The 15,174-nt window shown below is 45.3% G+C and overlaps 1 protein-coding gene and 13 non-coding genes across 14 annotated transcripts; 1 reads left to right on the top strand and 13 right to left on the bottom strand.

The window, feature by feature from the left end:
- The first annotated feature begins 264 nt into the window (after positions 1-264).
- On the top strand, positions 265-9,531 carry LOC110513705 (exosome complex component RRP45). The gene is made up of 12 exons (XM_036971892.1): positions 265-451; positions 755-849; positions 1,663-1,782; positions 1,914-2,016; positions 2,581-2,718; positions 2,976-3,058; positions 3,390-3,522; positions 4,414-4,502; positions 4,664-4,810; positions 5,015-5,190; positions 6,845-6,917; positions 8,992-9,531. Exons 1-12 carry the CDS (start codon positions 386-388, stop codon positions 9,089-9,091), a joined length of 1,323 nt encoding a protein of 440 aa, XP_036827787.1. The 5' UTR covers positions 265-385; the 3' UTR covers positions 9,092-9,531.
- Positions 9,532-10,759: 1,228 nt separating this feature from the next.
- trnaq-cug lies at positions 10,760-10,831 on the bottom strand. The gene has a single exon. It is a non-coding gene; the product is annotated as a tRNA-Gln (tRNA).
- A 267-nt stretch (positions 10,832-11,098) lies between these two features.
- Positions 11,099-11,172, bottom strand: trnai-aau. Its single transcript has one exon. It is a non-coding gene; the product is annotated as a tRNA-Ile (tRNA).
- Positions 11,173-11,471: 299 nt separating this feature from the next.
- trnaq-cug lies at positions 11,472-11,543 on the bottom strand. The gene has a single exon. It is a non-coding gene; the product is annotated as a tRNA-Gln (tRNA).
- A 260-nt stretch (positions 11,544-11,803) lies between these two features.
- Positions 11,804-11,875, bottom strand: trnaq-cug. Its single transcript has one exon. It is a non-coding gene; the product is annotated as a tRNA-Gln (tRNA).
- Positions 11,876-11,979: 104 nt separating this feature from the next.
- Positions 11,980-12,051, bottom strand: trnaq-uug. Its single transcript has one exon. It is a non-coding gene; the product is annotated as a tRNA-Gln (tRNA).
- Positions 12,052-12,519: 468 nt separating this feature from the next.
- On the bottom strand, positions 12,520-12,591 carry trnaq-cug. The gene has a single exon. It is a non-coding gene; the product is annotated as a tRNA-Gln (tRNA).
- A 115-nt stretch (positions 12,592-12,706) lies between these two features.
- On the bottom strand, positions 12,707-12,778 carry trnaq-uug. Its single transcript has one exon. It is a non-coding gene; the product is annotated as a tRNA-Gln (tRNA).
- Positions 12,779-13,246: 468 nt separating this feature from the next.
- Positions 13,247-13,318, bottom strand: trnaq-cug. Its single transcript has one exon. It is a non-coding gene; the product is annotated as a tRNA-Gln (tRNA).
- A 115-nt stretch (positions 13,319-13,433) lies between these two features.
- Positions 13,434-13,505, bottom strand: trnaq-uug. Its single transcript has one exon. It is a non-coding gene; the product is annotated as a tRNA-Gln (tRNA).
- A 455-nt stretch (positions 13,506-13,960) lies between these two features.
- Positions 13,961-14,032, bottom strand: trnaq-cug. Its single transcript has one exon. It is a non-coding gene; the product is annotated as a tRNA-Gln (tRNA).
- A 115-nt stretch (positions 14,033-14,147) lies between these two features.
- Positions 14,148-14,219, bottom strand: trnaq-uug. The gene has a single exon. It is a non-coding gene; the product is annotated as a tRNA-Gln (tRNA).
- A 468-nt stretch (positions 14,220-14,687) lies between these two features.
- Positions 14,688-14,759, bottom strand: trnaq-cug. The gene has a single exon. It is a non-coding gene; the product is annotated as a tRNA-Gln (tRNA).
- Positions 14,760-14,874: 115 nt separating this feature from the next.
- On the bottom strand, positions 14,875-14,946 carry trnaq-uug. Its single transcript has one exon. It is a non-coding gene; the product is annotated as a tRNA-Gln (tRNA).
- Positions 14,947-15,174: the final 228 nt, after the last annotated feature.

Genomic DNA, 15,174 nt, shown 5'->3' with positions numbered 1-15,174 from the left:
TTAGATATTTGTCATTTAAATGTTATGAAATAATTAGCTTGTGTCCGTTATCTTATGAGATAAATCCATGCAGAAAGAGATTTGTCCAAAAGTAGACTATTAATGCAAGTTATTGGATAAACATCCAACATGTATTATTATTTTAATTCTTATTTTATTTAAATAATTATGCCTTTAGAAATACATTGTGGATGGTTGCTACAATTTGAAGAATAGTGTAATACATTTGAGCAAATATACCTCATTTTGTTTACTTTTATTGTGATAACTTCTATGTTGCTCTTCCGGAGCAGAGTTCATGAATGTTGACGATTGTTGAAACGTGAACACATGTTAACAAAAAAAACACACCGGCATAGCAATATACAATTCATAGACAGCCAACATGAGAGATACGCCGTTATCAAACTGCGAGCGGGACTTTTTACTCAAAGCTATTCAAGAAAAAAAGGTAGCTGATGCAATTTGTGTATGCTTGCATGTGAATGAAACGTGCTAGCTGAGATAGCCAGATATGCTAGTTAGCTGACATAAATGACCAATTTAGATGTGGGAACCCGAACTAAAATATTGTACAGTGTCTATCTCTATCTACCAACGTTACAGAGTTTGGTAGAGTTCTGGGTCATTGTACATAACCTGTTGTAAACTTGAGCTACCTAGCTAGCTAGCTAATTATCTTTCGATGCATCATTGCTATACTAGCTATAAATATTGACGATAAATAATCTCGCTCAATAATGTGTACCTGCAGCGCTTGGATGGGAGACAGACCTATGACTACAGGAGCATCAAGATCTCGTTCGGGACAGATTATGGATGCTGCTTTGTTGACCTGGGGAAGACGAGGCGAGTGTTCCTGCCTTTTGAAGGCAAAGAAATGACAGTTGAGCAGTGGCTCTCAACCAAAGCTACTGGCCTATCTAAAGCGGATCGTTGAGAAGACCCAAGGCTTACTGCTAAAAATGTAGATGACGGGTGCACCAGGCAAAGCCAAATGCACTTGGTGGTACAGTAACGGAAAATGGTTGACAGCCATTCTTAGTGGAGTTGGCTTTCTTGCTACTAACATGGCAGGCTTTTGCACTACGTTTGCATACATCTGAAAGGACTGGATACAAGTATGGCATTAGCTGTACCTTGCTATCTGATTGGATTGGCAGAATTGTTTTGCCATATACCCATCCATCCTTTCAGATCTATAAAGCAGCATAGGTGACAGTGCTAGGGGCTAGGTGACAGTGGTAGGGGCTAGGTGACAGTGGTAGGGGCTAGGTGACAGTGGTAGGGGCTAGGTGGTAGGGGCTAGGTTACAGTGGTAGCGGCTAGGGGCTAGGTGACAGTGGTAGGGGCTAGGTGACAGTGGTAGGGGCTAGGTGACAGTGGTAGGGGCTAGGTGACTGTGGTAGGGGCTAGGTTACTGTGGTAGTGGCTAGGGGCTAGGTGACAGTGCTAGGGGCGGTTTGAGATTAACTTTGTACGTTTGGGCTCCTGAGTGGCGCAGCAGTCAAACGCACTCAGTGCAAGAGGCGTCACTACAGTCCCTGGTTTGAATCCAGGCTGTATCTGGCCGTGGGTAGGCCGTCATTGTAAATAAGAATTTGTTCTTAACCGACTTGTCTGGTTAAAAAAAATATTAAATGGTGTGTTCCTAACCTCCAGGATCATGGCCCAGGTGTCCTGTGAGCTCATTACTCCGAAAGAGAACCGACCGAATGAAGGACTCATTTTCTTCAACATTGAGCTGTCTCCCATGGCTTCTCCAGCATTTGAGATGGGCAGGTACGAGTCCTACTATGTTTTTACTTCACAAGGCTATAGTGCAAATTGCATCTGAAAAACGATCACTGAAAAAAATGTATCTGCGTTGTTGTCGTACCCCCTTCTTGATCTCTCGCTCTCTCTATCTCTAGGCAGTCAGAGCTGTTGGTGAAGCTGAACAGACAGCTGGAGAGATGCCTCAGGAACTCCAAGTGTATAGACACAGAGTCTCTGTGTGTGGTGTCTGGAGAGAAGGTACACACAAACACACACACACCTGAAGTTTGGCATGAAGGCTGTGAACGAAAGTCCCCAAATTGGGTTTCAATTCCAGTCAATTCAGGAAGTAAACCAAATTCCAATTTGAAATGTTCTCCATTGAAAAGCATTGAAGATAATTGTTATCTCAGTTTAATTCCTGAATTGACAGGAACACAGTATTTGAAAGGTGTTTTTAATGTTTTGTACACTCAGTGTATATCTACTGGTCTTCCAAGGTTAAAATGCCTATCTACCTGTCTATTTCTGCAGGTGTGGTACAGATCTATGTCTGTGTAATTAGTGTGTCTGTATCTCCAGATGTGGTACAGATCGATGTCTGTGTAATTAGTGTGTCTGTATCTCTAGATGTGGTACAGATCTATGTCTGTGTAATTAGTGTGTCTGTATCTCCAGGTGTGGTACAGATCTATGTCTGTGTAATTAGTGTGTCTGTATCTCCAGGTGTGGTACAGATCTATGTCTGTGTAATTAGTGTGTCTGTATCTCTAGATGTGGTACAGATCTATGTCTGTGTAATTAGTGTGTCTGTATCTCCAGGTGTGGCAGATTAGGGTGGACGTCCACTTGCTGAACCACGATGGTAACCTAATGGACGCTGCCAGCATTGCTGCCATCGCGGCCCTCTGTCACTTCAGACGGCCTGATGTGGGCATCCAGGGAGAGGAAGTCACTGTGGTGAGGAGAGAGGGGTGGGGGCGACGCTATCGACAACTAATGCCATGGCAACTATCTTTTACATTGATTACACCCCTGGGTAGTGTTAATTAGGAACCAAACTGACAAGCAGGGAAGGACCACCTGGATTTGTCTAATAAGACACACACATTTTTGTCACACGTAGCAAAAGCTTTTAAAAATGTCATCTGTTGAATGCCCTAATGAACACAACCCCAATTTATAATGATTTAACCCTTCATGTGTCTGTTCCACAGTACAGTACAGAGGAGAGAGACCCCATTCCCCTCAGCATCTACCACATGCCCATCTGTGTCAGTTTCTCCTTCTTCCAACAAGGGTAGGTCCCTGTTATATAAGATAACCTGTATGTTTGATATCACTATCAGACAGTGATTGCTGCCATTGCAGTTCTCTCTCTGCCTCTCCTCTCTTTCCTCCTCTCCTCTCTTCCCTTTCCTCTCCTGTTCTCCTCCTCTCCTCTCTTCCCTTTCCTCTCCTGTTCTCCTCCTCTCCTCTCTTCCCTTTCCTCTCCTGTTCTCCTTCTCTCCTCTCTTCCCTTTCCTCTCATGTTCTCCTTCTCTCCTCTCTTCCCTTTCCTCTCCTGTTCTCCTTCTCTCCACTGCTCTCTATCTCATATCCCCTCTCCTACCCCTCTCCCTCTGCTCCAGGACCTACCTGTTGGTTGACCCGTGTGAGCGTGAGGAGCGTGTGATGGACGGCCTGCTGATGATAGCCATGAACAAACACAGAGAGATCTGCTCCATCCAGTCTAGTGGAGGCATCATGCTGCTCAAAGACCAGGCGGGTACTGGGGGGCCATAGAGATACAGTCAGTTGCTGAAAAGACCAGGCGGGTATTGGGGAGCCATAGAGATACAGTCAGCTGCTCAAAAGACCAGGCGGGTACTGGGGAGACATAGAGATACAGTCAGCTGCTCAAAAGACCAGGCGGGTACTGGGGGGCCATAGAGATACAGTCAGCTGCTCAAAAGACCAGGCGGGTACTGGGGAGCCATAGAGATACAGTCAGCTGCTCAAAAGACCAGGCGGATACTGGGGAGCTATAGAGATAGTCAGCTACTCAAAAGACCAGGCGGGTACTGGGGAGCCATAGAGATACAGTCAGCTGCTCAAAAGACCAGGCGGGTACTGGGGAGCCATAGAGATAGTCAGCTGCTCAAAAGACCAGGCGGGTACTGGGGAGCCATAGAGATAGTCAGCTGCTCAAAAGACCAGGCGGGTACTGGGGAGCCATAGAGATACAGTCAGCTGCTCAAAAGACCAGGTGGGTACTGGGGAGCCATAGAGATACAGTCAGCTGCTCAAAAGACCAGGCGGGTACTGGGGAGCCATAGAGATACAGTCAGCTGCTCAAAAGACCGGGCGGGTACTGGGGAGCCATAGAGATACCGTCAGCTGCTCAAAAGACCAGGCGGGTACTGGGGAGCCATAGAGATACAGTCAGCTGCTCAAAAGACCAGGCGGGTACTAGGGAGCTAATGCAGACCTGGGATGCCAACCCACGACCACAACAACACTTTCTACGCGCAAATCAGCATGCTAAACACTTGTCTAGATATCATAACCATGGCTTTGGTAGGCCAGGGGGCTGATAATATTGAGGATGGATACGAGCATACTCTAGCTACTTCACTGTGAATTGTATCTCTAAAGCATGATGTGTTTGTACAGGTCCTCAGGTGCAGTAAGATCGCTAGTGTCAAAGTGTCCGAGATCACAGAGCTAATCAACAAAGCCTTGGAGAACGACAAGAAAGCCAGGTGGGTCACGTCAACTTGGTCTCGTTAGCGTTCATTTTGACTTTGTGGCTGTGCTATCGAGTGGAAACCCGTTTATATAAACCTCTCTGGTGTTGCTACTTTGGCGTCATTTCATTTTTGGATTCCAATAAAGTTCTCTTTTTGAATATCGGTTATTTCAGAAAAACTGGGGGTAAGTTTGGCTTCGCAGAGTCGTTGCCCCAGGAGCGAATCACAGCGCTGAAAACAGACGTGTCACCTGTGGAAATGAGTGATGTCAAGGAGAAGGCCAATGAGATCGTCCAGAGAGCTGAGGTCCCACCCCAAACGTATCCCTTCAAAGAAAGTCTTGAAGTTACTCTGAATAAATTTGTAGTAGAAGACTCTATTTTCTCAAAGGGGGAAGGTCATTGTTTGTGGGCGAGTGAGTTAGTGAGCGAGTGACTTGGTGTGCCTGTCCTCTTGTCTGTTTTCTCAATGCTACTGATCCATGGTTTACTCTAGACTCTAGTCCTTAACCAACCGCGGGACAGCGTTCCCTCTCCAGTGTTAACTGCGCCAGGTACAGGCCAGGTGGGGGAGGGGCTAGAGAACTCCTGGGGTCTGAAGGAAGAGGAGGAGGAGGAGGAGGAGGAGGAGGAGGAGGAGGAAGATGAGACGGTGGAGTTGAAGATGGAGTTGGAAGAGGGACATGAGGAGAAGGGGAGAGGTAACTATTTGTTTGTTTTCCTTGGGTGAGTGAAACTGACTCGCCTGGTCCCAGATCTGTTTGTGCCGTCTTCCATGGTCATAGTTGGCAAGACGGCACAGAATGATCTGGAACCAGGCTACAAAAATGAATCAATCGCTCCAGGGGCGCTGAGCTACGCCTGACCCATCCCTCACTCACCACCTGGGTAACACCCCTCTACGCCTGACCCATCCCTCACTCACCACCTGGGTAACACCCCTCTACGCCTGACCCATCCCTCACTCACCACCCGGGTAACACCCCTCTACGCCTGACCCATCCCTCACTCACCACCTGGGTAACACCCCTCTACGCCTGACCCATCCCTCACTCACCACCCGGGTAACACCCCTCTACGCCTGACCCCATCCCTCACTCACCACCCGGGTAACACCCCTCTACGCCTGACCCATCCCTCACTCACCACCCGGGTAACACCCCTCTACGCCTGAGCCATCCCTCACTCACCACCCGGGTAACACCCCTCTACGCCTGACCCATCCCTCACTCACTACCCGGGTAACACCCCTCTACGCCTGACCCATCCCTCACTCACTACCTGGGTAACACCCCTCTACGCCTGACCCATCCCTCACTCACTACCCGGGTAACACCCCTCTACGCCTGACCCATCCCTCACTCACCACCCGGGTAACACCCCTCTACGCCTGACCCATCCCTCACTCACCACCCGGGTAACACCCCTCTACGCCTGACCCATCCCTCACTCACCACCCGGGTAACACCCCTCTACGCCTGACCCATCCCTCACTCACCACCCGGGTAACACCCCTCTACGCCTGACCCATCCCTCACTCACCACCCGGGTAACACCCCTCTACGCCTGACCCATCCCTCACTCACCACCCGGGTAACACCCCTCTACGCCTGACCCATCCCTCACTCACCACCCGGGTAACACCCCTCTACGCCTGACCCATCCCTCACTCACCACCCGGGTAACACCCCTCTACGCCTGACCCATCCCTCACTCACCACCCGGGTAACACCCCTCTACGCCTGACCCATCCCTCACTCACCACCCGGGTAACACCCCTCTACGCCTGACCCATCCCTCACTCACCACCCGGGTAACACCCCTCTACGCCTGACCCATCCCTCACTCACCACCCGGGTAACACCCCTCTACGCCTGACCCATCCCTCACTCACCACCCGGGTAGCACCCCTCTACGCCTGACCCATCCCTCACTCACCACCCGGGTAGCACCCCTCTACGCCTGACCCATCCCTCACTCACCACCCAGGTAACACCCCTCTACGCCTGACCCATCCCTCACTCACCACCCGCGGAGCACCCCTCTACGCCTGACCCATCCCTCACTCACCACCCGGGTAACACCCCTCTACGCCTGACCCATCCCTCACTCACCACCCAGGTAACACCCCTCTACGCCTGACCCATCCCTCACTCACCACCCGCGGAGCACCCCTCTACGCCTGACCCATCCCTCACTTACCACCCGGGTAACACCCCTCTACGCCTGACCCATTGCCTCCAGCCCTTCTGGAGTGGGGAGTGTTGGTTTGTGAGCATAAAGATACTTTTCTGTTCTTTAAGTTTAACGATCAATAAAGTACACCTCATCTTATTGTGTGATTGTGTTTCCTAGGTGACGTGGTGGTCATCTCAGACAGTGACAGCGAGGAGGAGGATGTTGTCATCTTGAACCAGGTAACAACAAAGTAAGTGGCACTTTTAGATTTTTTTTCTTCTGGGTTCTATAGAACCCCTTTCTGTGTCTCCCAAGCATTGCCTCACGAGGGCGACGCGCGCAAGTTGGTGGCAGAACACCAGGGAGTTCTTATAGAACGGAAGCAAGTTGGTGGCAGAACACCAGGGAGTTCTTATAGAACGGAAGCAAGTTGGTGGCGGAACACCAGGGAGTTCTTATAGAACGGAAGCAAGTTGGTGTTAGAACACCAGGGAGTTATTCTAGAAACGGAAGCAAGTTGGTGGCAGAACACCAGGGAGTTCTTCTAGAACAGCGCAAGTTGGTGGCAGAACACCAGGGAGTTCTTATAGAACGGCAGCAAGTTGGTGGCAGAACACCAGGGAGTTCTTCTAGAACGGCAGCAAGTTGGTGACAGAACACCAGGGAGTTCTTCTAGAACGGCAGCAAGTTGGTGGCAGAACACCAGGGAGTTCTTCTAGAACGGCAGCAAGTTGGTGACAGAACACCAGGGAGTTCTTCTAGAACAGCGCAAGTTGGTGACAGAACACCAGGGAGTTCTTCTAGAATGGCAGCAAGTTGGTGGCAGAACACCAGGGAGTTCTTCTAGAACGGCTGCAAGTTGGTGGCAGAACACCAGGGAGTTCTTCTAGAACGGCAGCAAGTTGGTGACAGAACACCAGGGAGTTCTTCTAGAACAGCGCCAGTTTGTTACAGAACACCAGGGAGTTATTCTAGAACAGCAGCAAGTTGGTGGCAGAACACCAGGGAGTTCTTCTAGAATGGCAGCAAGTTGGTGGCAGAACACCAGGGAGTTCTTCTAGAACGGCTGCAAGTTGGTGGCAGAACACCAGGGAGTTCTTCTAGAACAGCAGCAAGTTGGTGTTAGAACACCAGGGAGTTCTTCTAGAACGGCAGCAAGTTGGTGGCAGAACACCAGGGAGTTCTTCTAGACCGGCAGCAAGTTGGTGGCAGAACACCAGGGAGTTCTTCTAGAACGGCAGCCCCAAAAAAATGCCTCTGTTTACATGTTGCTTATGAGTGGATTTGACAGTAGATGTCTATTATAATTGGATTTTACGGCTTGTACGTATGTCCTTCTTAATATAAAGTTTGTGTCATCATAGCAAATCAACTGCATTATACTTTTTTTTTTTTAACTCTTCAACCAGTAAAATGGCTCTTTGGATAGCTTTTGCTACAGCCTATGTCAATGAGGGTTAGCATTCTAGCTGACAACTGCTCCATAGAAAATAGTATTTTTTTTGTTTGTTGCAAAGATCACAACCAAATATAATCTGTTCAAGCGAGAATCAAAACATCACTGTAAGCGTAAGGGAACCCCCCCAAAAAACATATTTTTGTTTAGAAGTAATAAAAGCGCAAGTCTTAGACTGTTGAATGGGTGCAGATGGGGATGATTTTCTTACTGCAGACGAGAGTCGTGTGCATCTGTCCGTGACGTCAGTGTGTTGTGTACTGGAAAGGAAAAAAAAACAAGCCATGAGTTTCGAAGGAATTGTCCTGAGAGCTCCGAGACCAAGATTGTGTCGAGGCACAGATCTGGGGAAGGGGACCAAAACATTTCTAAAGCATTGAAGGTCCCCAAGAACACAGTGGCCTCCTTTATTCTTAAATGGAAGAAGTTTGGAAACACCAAGACTCTTCCTAGAGCTGGCCGCCTGGCCAAACTGAGCAATCGGGGGAGAAGAGCCTTGGTCTGGGAGGTGACCAAGAACCCGATGGTCACTCTGACAGCACTCCAGAGTTCCTCTTTGGAGGAACAAGTACCATGGAAATGACACCTTCACTTTCAGATGGATTTATTTTTGGGGGGGGTTACACCCCACAAGCACATCGTCTCATTGCTGTTGTAAATGCAAACCATTCAAGTTGTAGTGTAAGGTTGGGTTCTTTCTATAACAACAACAACAGAACATCCTTCTGATCTACTGAGAACCAGATATAGTGATGCTCATTTCATGTGTATATTATACATTATTATAATCATGAAAACAATAACCTTTTTACAATTGAAGTTGTGCTTACTTTGAGGAAGAAATGTATCAGACTTTGTTCTCTCTCAGGGAGAAGGCCTCCATCTCTAACCAACAGGGGGCAGTAGCCTCCAAGCAGCAGCAGCAGCAGCAGCAGCAGAAGAAGAAGAAGAAGAAGAGGGGGCAGTAGCCTCCAAGCAGCAGAAGAAGAAGAGGGGGCAGTAGCCTCCAAGCAGCAGAAGAAGAAGAAGAAGAAGAGGGGGCAGTAGCCTCCAAGCAGCAGAAGAAGAAGAAGAGGGGGCAGTAGCCTCCAAGCAGCAGCAGAAGAAGAGGGGGCAGTAGCCTCCAAGCAGCAGCAGAAGAAGAAGAAGAAGAAGAAGAAGAGGAAGTGAAATATCTTGTTTTTTTCTTGAGTGGATGGAACATAAATACAAATAAATAGTAGACTGGAAATTGACCACAAGAAGCCACAAAATATATGACTAAAACAATCATTTCAAACCGTGCTTACATTTGTATACAATCAGTTGTCTCTCTGTTGTGTGTGAGAAAACTTGGGAACAGGTTTCCTAAATTAAAATCATTTCTAAGATGTTTTCCTGGTCTTTTTACAGTCTGTCTCCAATCATGAAAAAATATTTAGTTTTTTTGGTTCAGAAAATGAGGGCCCTAATAAAACCACCCGCGGGTCAAATTCAGCCAGTTGGGGAACCTTGCAGTAAATGTATTGTTTATTAGGCACCACCTGAAGCATACAGTAGATGTCTTGTTTATTAGGCCTGAAGCATACAGTAGATGTATTGTTTATTAGGCACCACCTGAAGCATACAGTAAATGTGTTGTTTATTAGGCACCACCTGAAGCATGCAGTAAATGTGTTGTTTATTAGGCACCACCTGAAGCATGCAGTAAATGTGTTGTTTATTAGGAATCACCTGAAGCATGCAGTAAATGTATTGTTTATTAGGCACCACCTGAAGCATACAGTAGATGTCTTGTTTATTAGGCCTGAAGCATACAGTAGATGTATTGTTTATTAGGCCTGAAGCATACAGTAGATGTCTTGTTTATTAGGCACCACCTGAAGCATACAGTAGATGTCTTGTTTATTAGGCCTGAAGCATACAGTAGATGTCTTGTTTATTAGGCACCACCTGAAGCATACAGTAGATGTGTTGTTTATTAGGCCTGAAGCATACAGTAGATGTATTGTTTATTAGGCACCACCTGAAGCATACAGTAAATGTATTGTTTATTAGGCACCACCTGAAGCATACAGTAAATGTATTGTTTATTAGGCCTGAAGCATACAGTAGATGTATTGTTTATAGGCTATATACAGGGGGTACTGGTACAGAGTCAATGTGGAGGCTATATACAGGGGGTACTGGTACAGAGTCAATGTGGAGGCTGTATTCAGGGGTACCGGTACAGACGCATTGTGGAGTGCCCAAATACAGCCATTAGCTGTGGTATATTGGCCACAAACCCCTGAGGTGCCTTATTGCTATTAAAAACTGGTTACCAGCTTAATTAGAGCAGGAAAAACAAATGTTGTGTCAGCCAATCAGTATTCATGGCTTGAACCACACAGTTTATAAATAAATACCTTTTTACACTGTAAACAAAATGGAGACAATGTCAATTTAAAAAAAAATGCTCCATATATGTATGAGCTTTATTTGATGTGGCAGATAACAAAGGAGGCTCTAGGAGTGAGTTACACTATAAAAGGCAGATTTAACTAAAATGAATGGAAAAATGTTTGTTAAGACTGAGTATTTTGTGTTAAATGTTTAGGAATACATTGACATTGACAACAGATTGAATGATACCGAATCAGCCGCAAAAGACAGGCAGGTCCTACCGAGATTTGAACTCGGATCGCAGGATTCAGAGTCCTGAGTGCTAACCATTACACCATAGAACCTGATGTGGCAGTATGGACTGAAATTACATTTTAAATTAAATATGGCGGTGTTGTTTGCGCATTAATCGCGAGGAATTAGGAACTGGCTTTGAAAAGTTACGTCGCCGTGTTAAGCCAGGGAATATAAACAAACTCACGATTTTAAAGGAAGAAAAGCGCTCCGAATTTTACATGTTTGAGTTCAGATTCCGTGTTGAAGGACGCCAGTTTACAGGAGACACGTGTTTTGAATGCTCATGGTACAACTCAAGAAAAAAATAAATACCTTGGCCAGTACGGGTATCGAACCCGCGACCTTCGCGTTATTAGCACGACGCTCTAACCAACTGAGCTAACCGGCCTCGGTAATGGGTGAACATTTACATATTTCTAACACAATTAACGATGCTGTTTTTGAAGGTATGTATCTTTTTTGGAGTAGCGAGTAGTGGACTACTATTAACTTACCATATTACCTTAATAGTAGGAATTTCTTGTGGGTTCTTGTGGGTTCGTATTATTTCAGTCTCCACCACCTCACCCTTGGTATGAAAGCTATGGTCAGAAAAAGGGGAATGTCGTTCCGACACCGGCTCAATAGGATAAAAATATGGAAGGAATGACCCTCGCAGAAGACTCAAATTAATCGCAAAAACCAGACAGGTCCTACCGAGATTTGAACTCGGATCGCAGGATTCAGAGTCCTGAGTGCTAACCATTACACCATAGAACCACACAGTACCACATAGCACTAACAACTTATTAAGGGCTTGACTTCGGTAAATGGTCTTCCAGGTGATATGGTTGCACTCACTTTTCTGTACAATACCCAAATTAATTTTGATTATGTTTCTATGGTGTAATGTAGCATTTCCTGAATGCTGCAATTCGTGATTACCAAAGACTGCTCTTCGACTCCCACCCACTTGTTTCTTTCACACACAACTATTTTAAAGTTGATAGGGGAGGAGTGTGTCACTGCAAAATCAAGGTAGGTCCTACCGAGATTTGAACTCGGATCGCAGGATTCAGAGTCCTGAGTGCTAACCATTACACCATAGAACCCTATACAGAGTAATTATTGTAGACTTCCGATTTTATGTCATTTTGTACACCAGATTATGAGATTATTGTTTGGCCATGTGAATAATTCAGCACAAAAAATAGGAAGGTTCTACCGAGATTTGAACTCGGATCACTGGATTCAAAGTCCAGAGTGCTAACCATTACACCATAGAACCATATTCTAAAGCCACATGGAAATTGAAAAAAAAATAATTCTGCGTTTAATTAGCAACAGCGGACTGTCGTTCCTTCACGTGTTGCAAATACTTTCAACTGACAACAATATTTGGACAGCTATATTCTAGTTCCACGAGGCAAATTAATTGACATTCTAGGATCGTCCAAGATTTAAACTCGGATTGTAGGATTCAGAGTCCTGAGTGATATCCTTTACAGCATAGAACCCTGTACTCAATACTCTGTGACGGGTTCAGATTTTACTGTCCTTGGTTCACCGGAAAAACAGATCAAATATTGTCTGACCAGAAACGGTATTAACTACCAGGCACTCATAGTATGCATTTACCGTAGGCTAGCCATTCGTGCGTAACAAGAGTGCTTATCGACTCCCACCCACTTGTTTCTTTCACGCACAACTATTTTCAAGTTGACTAGGGAGGAGTGTGTCACTGCAAAATCAAGGTAGGTCCTACCGAGATTTGAACTCGGATCGCAGGATTCAGAGTCCTGAGTGCTAACCATTACACCATAGAACCCTATACAGAATAATTATTGTAGACTTACGGTTTTCATGTCATTTGTACACCGGATAAACAGCAGATTATGAGATTATTGGTTGGCCATGTGAATAATTCAGCACAAAAAACAGGAAGGTTCTACCGAGATTTGAACTCGGATCACTGGATTCAAAGTCCAGAGTGCTAACCATTACACCATAGAACCATATTCTAAATCCACATGGAAATTGAAAAAAAAAAAATTCTGCGTTTAATTATCAACAGCGGACTGTCGTTCCTTCACGTGTTGCAAATACTTTCAACTGACAACAATATTTGGACAGCTATATTCTAGTTCCACGAGGCAAATTAATTGACATGGTAGGATCGTCCAAGATTTAAACTCGGATTGTAGGATTCAGAGTCCTGAGTGATATCCTTTACAGCTTAGAACCCTGTACTCAATACTCTGTGACGGGTTCAGATTTTACTGTCCTTGGTTCACCGGAAAAACAGATCAAATATTGTCTGACCAGAAACGGTATTAACTACCAGGCACTCATAGTATGCATTTACCGTAGGCTAGCCATTCGTGCGTAACAAGAGTGCTTATCGACTCCCACCCACTTGTTTCTTTCACGCACAACTATTTTCAAGTTGACTAGGGAGGAGTGTGTCACTGCAAAATCAAGGTAGGTCCTACCGAGATTTGAACTCGGATCGCAGGATTCAGAGTCCTGAGTGCTAACCATTACACCATAGAACCCTATACAGAATAATTATTGTAGACTTACGGTTTTCATGTCATTTGTACACCGGATAAACAGCAGATTATGAGATTATTGGTTGGCCATGTGAATAATTCAGCACAAAAAATAGGAAGGTTCTACCGAGATTTGAACTCGGATCACTGGATTCAAAGTCCAGAGTGCTAACCATTACACCATAGAACCATATTCTAAATCCACATGGAAATTGAAAAAAAAAAAATTCTGCGTTTAATTAGCAACAGCGGACTGTCGTTCCTTCACGTGTTGCAAATACTTTCAACTGACAACAATATTTGGACAGCTATATTCTAGTTCCACGAGGCAAATTAATTGACATGGTAGGATCGTCCAAGATTTAAACTCGGATTGTAGGATTCAGAGTCCTGAGTGATAACCTTTACAGCATAGAACCCTGTACTCAATACTCTGTGACGGGTTCAGATTTTACTGTCCTTGGTTCACCGGAAAAACAGATAAAATATTGTCTGGCCAGAAACGGTATCAACTACCAGGAATTTACCGTAGGCTAGCCATTCGTGCGTAACAAGAGTGCTTATCGACTCCCACCCACTTGTTTCTTTCACGCACAACTATTTTAAAGTTGACAAGGGAGGAGTGTGTCACTGCAAAATCTAGGTAGGTCCTACCGAGATTTGAACTCCGATCGCAGGATTCAGAGTCCTGAGTGCTAACCATTACACCATAGAACCCTATACAGAGTAATTATTGTAGACTTCCGATTTTCCTGTCATTTGTACACCGGATAAACAGCAGATTATGAGATTATTGGTTGGCCATGTGAATAATTCAGCACAAAAAATAGGAAGGTTCTACCGAGATTTGAACTCGGATCACTGGATTCAAAGTCCAGAGTGCTAACCATTACACCATAGAACCATATTCTAAATCAACATGGAAATTGAAAAAAAAATAATTCTGCGTGTAATTAGCAACAGCGGACTGTCGTTCCTTCACGTGTTGCAAATACTTTCAACTGACAACAATATTTGGACAGCTATATTCTAGTTCCACGAGGCAAATTAATTGACATGGTAGGATCGTCCAAGATTTAAACTCGGATTGTAGGATTCAGAGTCCTGAGTGATATCCTTTACAGCATAGAACCCTGTACTCAATACTCTGTGACGGGTTCAGATTTTACTGTCCTTGGTTCACCGGAAAAACAGATCAAATATTGTCTGGCCAGAAACGGTATCAACTACCAGGCACTCATAGTATGCATGTACCGTAGGCTAGCCATTCGTGCGTAACAAGAGTGCTTATCGACTCCCACCCACTTGTTTCTTTCACTCACAACTATTTTAAAGTTGACAAGGGAGGAGTGTGTCACTGCAAAATCGAGGTAGGTCCTACCGAGATTTGAACTCGGATCGCAGGATTCAGAGTCCTGAGTGCTAACCATTACACCATAGAACCCTATACAGAGTAATTATTGTAGACTTCTGATTTTCATGTCATTTGTACACCGGATAAACAGCAGATTATGAGATTATTGTTTGGCCATGTGAATAATTCAGCACAAAAAATAGGAAGGTTCTACCGAGATTTGAACTCGGATCACTGGATTCAAAGTCCAGAGTGCTAACCATTACACCATAGAACCATATTCTAAATCAACATGGAAATTGAAAAAAAAATAATTCTGCGTTTAATTAGCAACAGCGGACTGTCGTTCCTTCACGTGTTGCAAATACTTTCAACTGACAACAATATTTGGACAGCTATATTCTAGTTCCACGAGGCAAATTAATTGACATGGTAGGATCGTCCAAGATTTAAACTCGGATTTTCGGATTCAGAGTCCTGAGTGATAACCTTTACAGCATAGAAC

The sequence above is a fragment of the Oncorhynchus mykiss genome, unplaced genomic scaffold, assembly GCF_013265735.2.
Source record: "Oncorhynchus mykiss isolate Arlee unplaced genomic scaffold, USDA_OmykA_1.1 un_scaffold_85, whole genome shotgun sequence".
In the NCBI taxonomy this organism is placed as follows: domain Eukaryota; kingdom Metazoa; phylum Chordata; class Actinopteri; order Salmoniformes; family Salmonidae; genus Oncorhynchus; species Oncorhynchus mykiss.
The sequence above is the reverse complement of the archived record's forward strand: the minus strand, read 5'-3'. Positions and strand labels throughout refer to the sequence as shown.